A 12,268-nucleotide genomic window follows, 5' to 3' on the forward strand; every position below is an offset into this window, starting at 1 on the left:
TACTTCCAGGAAAGGCAACTCCTTAGGGCAGCTTAAGGGATTATTCGAGCAGAGCCAGCCATCACCAGGTGCTATTAAGGTGGTGCTTATTTGGGGGTAAGAAGAAGAAGAGAATCTCAGACGCAGAAGGCCTTGGGCTCCCCAAGCACAAATTTGTCAGAACAGGGCAATCTGCAGAATGCTACTGGGTATGAAGACCTTCTCTGCAAAATAAGGGGTTTCTGCTTGCTCTAGGTTTTTAGCAAAAGGGAGTGTTAAATTTTCAACAGCCTTATCAGTGTTTCACCTTGGATGGCTACAAAAATGTCAAAATCACCACCACCACCACCACACATGGAGGTACTTGACACAAAGTTTTCAAAAGGCTGGGGAAGTCCAACATCCAGGCAGCTATAAGCAGTTGCTCCTCCATCCCAAATAGATTTCCCAATACTGTACCTCAATGGAAGTGGGAAGGAAAAGGAAGAGAATTTAGGGGAGAATGACCTGCACAAGGTGCTCATGGTTTGTCAAATATATGACACAGGAACAGCAGAGGCTGCCCTATGCCAATAGTCCGTCTACACTGACTGGTTCCCAGATATTGTTGACCTTGGGTCCCCAGATATTGTTGGACTACAACTTCTATCATCCCTAGCTAGCAAGACCAGTGGTCAGGGATGATGGGAACTGTATTCCAACAACAGCTGGGGACCCAGGGTTGAGAAAGGCTGCTAAAGAAAATCTTATCGTTTGAAACCTCAAGTGGGGTGTAAGCACTATGAAGGTGGGATATAAATATTTACTTAAATCAGTCTCAACCAGCCCCCGGTAGGGTAGATCAGCATGGTTATCATTATATTACTAATGAAGATTGTAATATGTCAGGACACCTCCTGTGCTAGTATACTGAGTTTGTAGCCCACAACTTCCCACTCATTGCTCATGCTCTCAACCACCATGTCAAATCAGCTCACCTAATCAAATGAGGCAGCTGCACGGGGGAAAGGGGAACAGATATTTTAAGAGGCATTAACTAGGCCATCCAGCTTTCACCAACCTGGTGCCTTCCAGCTGTTTTAGACTATAATTCCCATCAGCCACAGCATCATACAACCACTCTGGCTGAGGCCTTTGGGGGTTGTAGTCAAAAACATCCAGAAGGCACCAGGTTGATGGAGGCTGGGTTAGGCCTGGAATCCCCAACCTTCGGCCCGCCAGATGTTCTGGAATACAATTCCCATCATCCCAGACCACTGGTCCTGTTAGCTAGGGATCATGGGTGTTGTAGGCCAAAACATCTGGAGGGCCGCAGGTTGGGGACACCTGGGCTAGGCTATCCTGACCAGGGTTGGGAGATGCTGCAAATTTCAAGTTTCCCCCGGGTTCTCATTTTTCCAATTTAAAGTTCAATTCTCCCGTTTATTTATTAAATTTATAAACTTCATTTACAGCAGAGCTTCCCAAACTGAATGTCACGACACACTAGTGTGCCAGCTGCAGTGTGTAGGTGTGTCGTGCAAATGCTCCCCACGCTCCTTCAGGGGCTGAAAAGGGGTTAGTTTAACCTCTGGTTTGCTAGTAAAACTGAATTACTGTGTAGCAATATGGTGCATGTCTACAAAAGCATTGTAACCAACATGAAGAGTTTGGAAAGCTCTGGTTTACAACATAAAAGTTACATAGTTTGTGATTTTTTGAAAAAAAGTGCTCATGAAAATCTATAAGCATTTTAGTGCAAATTTATTTTTATTATTATTAGGGAAGTTCTTATTATTTAATGCTGTACTGTTTTTAACACTTGATTGGGAGCCGCCCAGAGTGGCTGGGGAGACTCAGCCAGATGAGCGGGGTATAAATAAATAATAATTATAATTATAATTATAATTATTAATTATTATCATCATCTCACTAATACACTCATTTGTAAAGAAACTTCCTCTAAAATAATGCATCTGCACATGATATTTACAATAAAATATGCATTTTATGGATATTTCACTATGTGCAATTCTTTTCATGTTACTTGGCTGCAGAACAGCAGTGCAAAAATTGGAGAAGGGTGAACTTTGTTTCATTCTCATATCATTTCAGAATGCGTGATTTAGGTAGGTTCGCCTTTCAATGTGAACTTAATTGAATTTCTCCCCGTTCTTAATCCTGGCCACCCCCACCCTGGCCATGCTGGTTCATAATAGGTCCAGGATTTCCCCCCTCCTTCCTTCCTACAGCCAGGGGTAGCAGAAGCAAACACACTGCAGAGGTTTAGATTAAAGGCGCTTCACTGGTCTGTATCCTTGCCCCCAAAATTTTGCATTCAGTTAACAGGAAAAAAAGTCTGGAGGAGGAAAATGAGGATCTGGCACACTTGAAAGGTAAAGCCCCACAGCTCAACAGCAGAGCCTGCGAGAAAGTATTGGGTTCAAATTCCCGGTGCCAAATGGCTGGCTGAAACACAGAGACAGTGACAGGCCAGAGACCTGGGCTGATGGGCCCATAATCCTGTTTGCCTGCAGATGCCCAGCTCAATCCTCTGCTTAAAATATCCATTTCATTTCACTTTAATATTGCAGACCCATTGTCCTATCCAAAACGAACCCAGTTTTTAAATATAATATAACAAAATCAATAAAACCAAACATCCATTAAAACACAATGATACAGCAGAATGCAAAACGTCATTGAAGGAACAACAAATGTAGCAGGTCACTTATTTAAAGCTAGCTTGGCTTTAAAATGAAAGACTTCATCATCCAGCTGAAGGTGGAAAGAGGGAGAGAGCTTGGAAGATCTCAACAAGTTCCACAACCGCGGAGCCAACACAGAAAAAGCCATGTTACTTTCCCCCTGCTCACCTGATGTCAGAGCAAGGACTGCAAGGCTCATCTCAAAGTCCAGGAAGAAAAGAGACACCAGAACGATTAAGAAGCTGCAACAACTCCCCAATGAGGAAAGGTCACAACATTTGGGGCTTTTTTTTTTTCCCCATGCATAATTTTTATTGGGTTACATTAATCAAAATACAAAACAAACTGTAATATTCCACTTAATGTTTCACAAATTATTTTTAAGAGTGACTTCCTTCAACCTTTCCACATTTGGGGCTTTTTAGCTAGGGCAGTGTTGGCGAGCCTTAGAGAGCGAGTGCCCAAGCTGCAACTCAACACCCACTTATATATCGCAAAGTGCCAACATGACCATTTAACCTGAATACTGAGATTTTAGTTTAGAAGGGGAGCCAAACGTGCTCTGTTCTGAGTATAACTTCCATTGTGAGTGCCACACATCGCTGACGCTTCATTTGATCAAACTTACCTTTGTTGCTATCTACAGGAGCCTGGCTAAAGGAACTTTAAAGACTGACTCTTCCTTTTGGACACAATTTGAATGAGTTTTCTGTTTGTGGCTTCTGTAGTAGATCTTGTACATAGCTCTCTCAGTTTTTGGATTATTAATATAAGATTTAGGACGTAGAATGGCTTGGTAGCGTTTTGTGTGCTGCTTATGTGCTGCTTACTTTATACTGGTCTGCTCTTACTTGCAGGCAAGTAGGAGTGGGATCGGGATGCTCTGCTAGGCAACGTTGCTGCTTGCACGGGAACAGGAGTTGGATTGGGGCTGCTCAGCTGGGGAGGTGCAGGCTCTGTCACACTTTCCATTGAGGATCTCTCAGAAGTGGAGGCTTGGTGCTTCCCAGCTGAGAGATCCCTGCTTTGCTCCTGCTTGCACACGAGTAGGAGTGGCATGTGGCAGCTCAGCTGGGGAGCGCAAAGCCTCCACTCCACTTCTCACTCCTCTCCCATTGGCCCCTCAATGGACTTAGCAAAGAGATTCTGTTTCTGCAAGGTCTGGGCCCCTTCTTCCCCATCACCCTGAACCAGGTGATCAGGATACTGCAGGCCAGGGCCAAGCACAGAGGCAGCACTTGAACCACAGCCATTAATAATAATAACAACACATGTTCCTTGTCCTCAAATTGTGTCACTCACATGCAAGCCCAGGACGCATTTCTCTGGCTGCAGACCTTTGGCCTCCTGTGAAATGCTTCAGGAAAAGCAGGTTTGGCAACCCGCAATGTTCAAATCCAGATAAGCGTAAAGAAACATCTGCCCGTTTCCTTATTCACAGGGAGGACTCTAAGTTATCTAGGCCAGTACCATCAAAGCAGCAGCCTGATTAAACATATATGTATATATACATATATATATATGTATATCTAGGTTTTACGCAAAGGGCTTTAAACACTCAGAGTCATAATAATTCTTTGAAAATCACATTTCTCTGAATGTTGCAGTGATGTCCTCCAAACAAAAAATGGGTGCAAACATGCTAAGATGACATACCTAAAAATTGATACATTGGTGAAAAGAACATGCAGAAATGCATTATTTTACAGGAAACTGCTTGCAAAGATTTGTCAGCACTGCATACAAAAATGTGTTTATTAGGAGAAAGCTGCAGTAAAGTGCTGGTGGATGTTCACCAGGATCAGAATTTGTGAACTGCTTGGCCCTAACCCTCTTCTCGCTGGAAATGTATGAATTTACCTCATATGGTGTCCAACCACTAGTCCACCTAGTTCATTTCTGGCCATATGAACTGGCAGTGGCTCTCTGTGGGACTCCGACAAGAATCTTCCCTCAGCATAGAAGGATGACGCCAGGGAGCGAACCTGGGACATTCTGCATGCCAAGCAGGCACTCTGCTGCTGAGCTACAGCCCTGGAACAGATTTCCCTTCCACCCAAAATTCAACTGTTTTGAGAGCCCATTCAGTCCGCCCACAAGACTCAGCTTCATAAATCTCATTTGCTTCTTGCTCAGACCCGAGAGGATGCTAACTAGAAGATCAGGAAACAAGCAAAGAGTGCTAAAAATCAAAACACCCTTTTGAAAACTAAACTGAACATACAGCTTATCCATCCAGTGGAGACCGCAATCAAGCAACATATCGTACAGTTGGGAAATAAATTATTACAGTTTGTTTATGGGAAATGGTCTCCCCAACCCCCTTTCTTCTGATATTATCTGAAGTTCTAGGTCAGGGTCAGCAAACTTTTTCAGCAGGGGGATGGTCCACTGTGCCTCAGACCTTGTGGGGGGCCAGAATATATTTTTGCTGGGGGGCAGGAGAATGAACGAATTCCTATGCCCCACAAATAACCCAGAGATGCATTTTAAATAAAAGGACACATTCTACTCATGTAAAGACATGCTGATTCCCGACTGTCTGCGGACCAGATTTAGAAGATGATTGGACCGGATCCAGCCCCTGGGCCTTAGGTTGCCTACCCTTGTTCTAGGTCAGCCTTTATCAACCTGTGGGTCCCCTGATGTTGTTGAACTACAACTCCCATCACCCCTAGCTAGCAAGGCCAGAGCTCAGGGGTGATGGGCATTGCTGTCCAAAAACATCGGGGGACCCACAGGTTGAGAACCACTGTTCTATGTGCTCAATTTGCACAGCATCACCATATGTCAGCCTGGTGACCTCCTGATGTTTTCAACTACGCTGGTCCTCCCTGCAAGGGGGAGTATCCTCGGAGCTGATCCTGACAGGGCAGTGAATCACTATAGCTGTTCAGAAGGTTCAGAAGCATTCTATTTGCTACAGCTGCACTTGGTGCCACCCTTGCCTGCAGCCATGGCACCTTGACTCAATGGGCTGTGCCACCCAGGAATGGACAGCAAACAGACTTTCCCCACAACACCGCCACACCCCTCTTAGCAGACGCCTGCGGCGCAGCCCCAAAATACTGAGAATACCACCTCCAGGCACACAACCTTTGTTGCGCCGTCCAGTGCGGCACTAATGCTGCAAGGGAAGCAGTGCTGGCAGGGAGGCGGGTGGGGAACTGACAGAAGACAACTGCAGTGCCTGGATGGACAGACCACCTAGGATAGTGATGGGGAACTCTCATCATCCCTGACCATTGGCCATCTTGGCTTCTGGGGCTGATGGGTCCAGCAACATCTGGAAACTTCCCATCCATGGCCCAGGAGATGCTTTTGAATTCTGGTGCTGGAGGAGACTCTTGAGAGTCCCATGGACTGCAAGAAGATCAAACCTCTCCATTCTGAAGGAAATCAGCCCTGAGTGCTCACTGGAAGGATAGATCGTGAAGCTGAGGCTCCAAGACTTTGGCCACCTCATGAGAAGAGAAGATTCCCTGGAAAAGACCCTGATGTTGGGAAAGATGGAGGGCACAAGGAGAAGGGGACGACAGAGGACGAGATGGTGGGACAGTGTTCTCGAAGCTACCAGCATGAGTTTGACCAAACTGTGGGAGGCCGTGGAAGACAGGAGTGCCTGGCGTGCTCTGGTCCAGGGGGTCACGAAGAGTCGGACATGACTAAATGACTAAACAACAACAACAACATGGCCCAGGAGAAAGGCAGGTTCAACCCTCCCACTCAGCCATGAAGCTCACTGGCTGAAACTGGGCCAATCACTCTCTGCCAGCATAAACTACCTCGCAGGGTTGCTGAGAATATGAAATCGAGATTGAGAGAAGATGAAAAACCACGCACTTTGCCCTGAGAATCTTGGTAGGGGGGGGGGACTGGGAATAAATGTATCAAAACACATATGAAAAGCAAATGTACTAAAAATAAACAAACCAGTAAGGCATGTCATCAGCTGTGATGTTAAAACTAATATCTCAACTCCTTCACCCAAATCATGGTTACCAGAGTGTCCTTTCACAGGAAGTAGGATACTAATAGGCAAAATGGTTTCAAACCAGCTCAGGTTTCAAATAGTGACCTGTATATGGACGCCATTCAAATGGCCCCTTATGGGCATACCTAAAATAATGCATGCATTATTGATTAGTACTTGCAAAGTTTCCCCTCAATAAAATGTAAACAGGAGGGTCCTTTCTAAATTATCACTTTACACTGCACCAATATGCACTTCCTGCATGTAGAAATATCACATAAAGGAGTGGGAAAGAAATATTATCTTCCCTGATGAACTAGCTTTCTATAAGCATGGACTTTTTAAAAAAGGAACGAACACAATTGCTCTTCTGAAGTGGTTCAGGCCATTAAAGACTCTTATTCTGAATGTGTGATTTAGTACATGGACACAGGTGTAAAACCGAGCCATTAAGCTACAGTCTTATCAATTACTGTGAAATTGGAATGGAAGTGGGTGGAGAATAGATGCGTCCCAGATATGCTCAGCCAAACGCCTTCAAGCTAAGGAAGGCTATACCTATTTAGCTTCCCAAGAATAATTATGTTAATAACTCTAACTCATCATTTTCAAAACTGATTTAGGGCTGGCAAAGTGTCATCAAGATATGACCAGCTCTGCATGCATTTTGCTCTACTGAATATGAGTGACTTCTGAGACTATTTTTGCTTGGAACCTGGAATTAGAACAGCAAATCTGCACAATGCTTAACTTGGGGCTAAATTCTCCAGAGCGTTTCCACAATGACAAACCCCCACAGCTGAGGTCTCAGTGGACATCTGTGCAGCCCTGTTCAGCTGGGGCTCCACTTTCCCCTGCTCCTGCATTGCAGAGTTGGACCCTCTGGGCGCCTTCCAATTATTATGATTCTAAGGACCCTTTAAATTAGTCAATTCCCATATAGCACCTGGCCACAATCTGGCTCTTAATTGATGGTTTGAAATCCCACCAATTGCTTGCTTGCTTGTTTTTTAATTGCATTTTCAGCTTTCACTTTTAAAAGACAAATAAAGTGGCAAGGTCCTGTCCCTCATCACCAGCAAATATAATAATGAAAAATATGTGGAGGTACCTGGCAAAACCTCAAGAGCAAGAGGGGAACTGAGAAGGGTTACCTGCTGTGTGTGTGTGTGTGTGCGCGCATGAGAGAGAGAGAGAGAGAGACTTATCCCATCTCTCTCTTCCCCATGAGAGTCAGTAGAAGCCAAATAAATTAGGCAAAACAAATTTGCATATTTTTTTGCCCATCACAGAATTCAGTTTCTCTTGGCACATAATTCTTTGCATAGAGGATAGGCAGCCCTGGATGCATGCCAACAAGTCAATGATTCCCGAACCCCCCCCCCCCACTTTTTGCCAAACTGTCAGTTAAAGCAATTTAATTCCTGCTTGCAAAACGTGTTTAAAATAGCAAAGTGGGGACAATCCCCCCTCCTCCATTTCCCTTATGGTGTAAGCCAGCAGTGACTATGGGAAGAGGGATTGTTTGCTAAATCACTTTAAGAATTGTAGTTCAGTGAGGGGAATATAGTGGGCTCCTAACAATTTTAAGCACTCTTAAACTACACTTCCAATAATTCTTTGCAGGAAGACTCTTTAATGTGGCGTCATATTTATTTATTATTTATTGCATGCACATACTCATTCCATCTTTCCTCCTAGGAGCTCAGGTTGGTGTACATGGTCCTCCCCCTCCTCATTTAATCCCCACAAGAACCCTGTGAGGTAGGTGCAGCTGAGAGGAAGTGACTGGCCCAAGGTCACCCACTGAGCTTCATGGTTGAGTCACAGCCCAGTGGTCTAACCACTACTCCACACTGCTTTAAATGCCTTGACTGTATGGTGTGACCAGGGCCAGAGTTGCAAGAGAGCAATCCCACATTTTAGCACAGCAGCTCTTCTTAATTTTGCACTATGCCAGGCCAGCAACAGCTTTGTTCAAAATTATGTGCTTCAATGATGCAAAGATGGCCTCAGCATTATTATGAAGGCCAAACAGCCAAGAGGACACCTAAAACGTTTGCTCTAAACTGTCTTCCACATCCACTGCCTAAATGCCTCATAGAGTTGAGCAGTACATCCACAATTTAGGGGGTGTCCTGAGGTAGAGGACCTTATGCATTATATCTTGCACTGCCCCTTATATAATGAAGCAAGAGAAATATTTTTAGCACCTATAAGGATAAGGTCCCCTGGCCAGAATCCCTCTAACATGATTTTATATCTCCTCGCAGACACAGCTAAGTATGTGACCTGGCATGTAGAACTCTTTGCAACTGCCGCTAGGAAAATTAGAGCAAATTATATAGCCAAGGTAGCCACCAACTGTAAAGGAGATGAATTTATTTGACCCTGTCTACATCAAGCTATATTTAATCTTTATCACCAAACTCCGAATATAATTGCACATTGTATTAATTAACATTCATTTTTAATATGTTAGTGGCCATGTGATACCTTTAGCTTATAAATTTTATTGTTTAATGTCTTAACTTGTATATTGAGGTACTTTTATAGCTCTGTTTAGAGTAGGTAATGTCTTCATAATATAAATGTTTTAAGTTTTTTGTATCAATCCCGTATATTTTATTTTAATTGTTGAATGATTCTGTGTACATTGCGGCAGCCTTTGGCTATGTGCAATAAAACTGACTGACTGACTGACCTGAATGCCTCACAGAGCTGAGAAGTACATCCACAATTGCTACCACAGAAAAGGGCCGCTGCAAGATTCTAGCATCCTGCCGCCCCTCTTGAGATAATGTTTTCCAGCCACTTCAGGTAAAAGTCAAGATGTGTCAATCCATTGACTGAGGAAAGTCAAGAGCTGTGCTGCTATCTGAAGAGAGCGGCAGCTTCCTCGAGTAAAGGCAGCAAACAGTTCACAAAGTCCACAAACCCAAACAGCTGAAGGGTGGAAGTTTATTGCATCTCTTACACAACAACTTCCACACAGTGAGAAAGGAATTCATTAAATTTTCACAGTCAAGAACAATCAGTCACTCACCAAAGAGGATGCAGACTGCAACCCTGGCAGATTTACTGCTCTGACTCCCCCTCCTTCCAATCACGCCAAGTCTCTTCAAGGGGTCTAAATGGCTGATTCTGCCACACCAATGCAATGATGGTGACAGTGGGCCTCCCTTAGAGGATGCTGCCCTCTGTCTCTCTGCAGGAGCCTTTGCTGCGGATCAGTAACTCATGCAGATGAACAGCATGTAGCATCTTCCAAAGGTTGGGTAACCCTAATCCTGACACACAACTGGGAACGCAGGAAGCATCTCTGCTATTGGGGCATCTGGGCAATCAATCAATCAATCAATCAATCAATGAGCTTTGTGACTTATGTGATGTGTCCAAGGTTGTATTCATGAGAGTCAGAAGTTGCAAAACAAGCTCAGCTGCCAGGAGGCTGAATGTGCAGGTGGTGCCTTTGCCAATCTGGTGCTCTACGGGTCTGTTGGACAACAACTCCCATCAGGCTTATGCTGGTTTGTGCTGCAAAACATCTGGAGGTGCCCCAGATTAGAAAGGACTGCTATGCTGCAGCATTTGCAGCACAAAGGGGTCTGATTCCTTACCAAGATTAAATGGTAAATTAGCAACAAAAAAAGCTACCTGCCCATTATGCACAACAAGAAAAGAGGCCCTGTTTTCCAGAATCTATTTCTTTACTGGATGACACATGGTTTTAGGTGCTCCGTCCATCAGAGTGGGAAGGAATGAAGCCTTTCTCCTTTAGTGAACACCAACGGGTGGGGTGGGGGCAGGGTATGAAATCCACCACTAAGCAGGAGCTTATGCTCCAAGGCCACACACATGCAAGAAACATCGACCAAGAAGTAAGGCACAATAAGAGCACTCTTGTTAAAAACAACACCAAGGAAACAGCCTTGAGGCCACATATCAGTACAGTGGTACCTCGGGTTACATACCCTTCAGGTTACAGACTCTGCTAACCTAGAAATGGGACCTCGGGTTAAGAACTTTGCTTCAGGATGAGAACAGAAATCGCGTGGCGGCAGCAGGAAGCCCCATTAGCTAAAGCGATACCTCAGGTTAAGAACAGTTTCAGGTTAAGAATGGACCTCCGGAACAAATTAAGTACATAACCAGAGGTACAACTGTACTGTACTGTATAACTTTGGCAGGAGCTATCCAGTCCTGCAGCTAAACTCCCAGCCCCCAATATAAGCCAGTCCACCTCAGAAAGAACTGCCAACGGTGGAATACCCCCCCAAGCCCCCACTAATAACAAAGTGCATAAATGGCAGCACATAACTAAGAGGAAATTATTCGGGCAGGGTGGGGTCAGCCACACAGAATCAGGGTTGGGTAGAAGGGAGGGGGAGAGAATTAAAGTTTTGGAATAGAATCATTAGGAAAATAAAGCGGGGGGGGGGGTCATGAAGGAAATGCGGGGAGGAATGGGATTGAACCCTAGTAAGAGAAATGTTAATTAAGGAAAGGACGGGTGGGGGGGCGTATCTAAAGGAGAACAAGGGGTTTGGAGGGGGGCGAAGGACAAAGTGAAGCGGGGCGAAGAGGAAGGTTGGGGGGCGTTATTCTGGCTAGGGGGAAAAGTAATGGTGGGGGAGATTAGGACTGAAGATAAAATCCAGGAGGGGATGGGTGCAGGGGGGGGGCACAGCGACCGGGAGGAGAGAAAGCCCGCAGGCGGGGGAGGCCCAGAGAGAGAGAGAGAGAGAGAGACCCAGAGGGGGAGGGGGCTTACTGAGGAGGCCCCAGGCGAGGGGCGTCAGGAGCAGCAGGCGGAGGAAGGGAGCGGCGCTCATCCTTCAGCGGCTGGCCCGGCGGAGCATCGCGGCGACGGCGGCGGCTGCTTGGCGATGCGGCACAGGGGAGCCGAGGGAGCAGCGCTGCGCTGGCATGAGCAAAGCAGAGCCCGGGCGGGGCCAGCCGGCGGGGAGGGGGCGGGCGCGCGCGAGGGACCAATGGCAGCCCTCCTTTGGTCAGCAGGCTTCGCCCCGCGCCGCCCACCTGGCCGTAGCCGCGAGTGGCCGCAGGTGCAACCGGGCTTCGCAATCGCCCCGGGACGCAGGAGGGAAAGGGCGAGGCGGGTGCCCAGCGCAGCGCGCAAAGCTCCGCCCCCGCCGCCTCCACCTGGCCGCGCTGGTGGCGCTTAAGCCCCGGGACATGTTTTTTTTTTTTAATGTTTGGCCAATAATATCAAAGCATAATCTAGTAGTACTGATGGAGAGAAAAAATACTCTCGCCGTATCTGAAGAAGTGTGCATGCACACGAAAGCTCATACCAAGAACTGACTTAGTTGGTCTTTAAGGTGCTACTGGAAGGAATTTGTTTTGTTTTGTTTTGACTATGGCAGACCAACACGGCTACCTATCTGTAACCGTTATTTCATAGTTATTGATGATGGTCAGTTGCGTAATACTAAAGCATGATCTGTTATTATTTTTATTAGTAATAGTAGTAGTCATTAATACTATACATTAAATACCCGCACGACTTTTTTATTGCTATTAATGCTGATGGGTTTATTTAATACTAAAACATCTTTTTAATTATTATTAGCCATAAATAATATAAATGAAATACTCTCCTTACCAT

General features: G+C 45.6%; 1 protein-coding gene across 1 annotated transcript in view; it reads right to left on the reverse strand.

The window, feature by feature from the left end:
• The window catches only part of NPDC1 (neural proliferation, differentiation and control 1), a 50,728-nt gene extending 39,145 nt beyond the window's left edge, over window positions 1-11,583 (reverse strand). Inside the window, exon 1 of the mRNA XM_081847794.1 lies at window positions 11,414-11,583. Coding sequence (XP_081703920.1) covers window positions 11,414-11,474 — 61 coding nt within the window. The 5' untranslated portion in view covers window positions 11,475-11,583. The remainder of the gene's footprint in view (window positions 1-11,413) is intronic.
• Between the last annotated feature and the right edge of the window lie 685 nt (window positions 11,584-12,268).

This window comes from Podarcis erhardii, assembly GCF_964252035.2.
Source record: "Podarcis erhardii genome assembly, chromosome: Z".
NCBI lineage: Eukaryota > Metazoa > Chordata > Lepidosauria > Squamata > Lacertidae > Podarcis > Podarcis erhardii.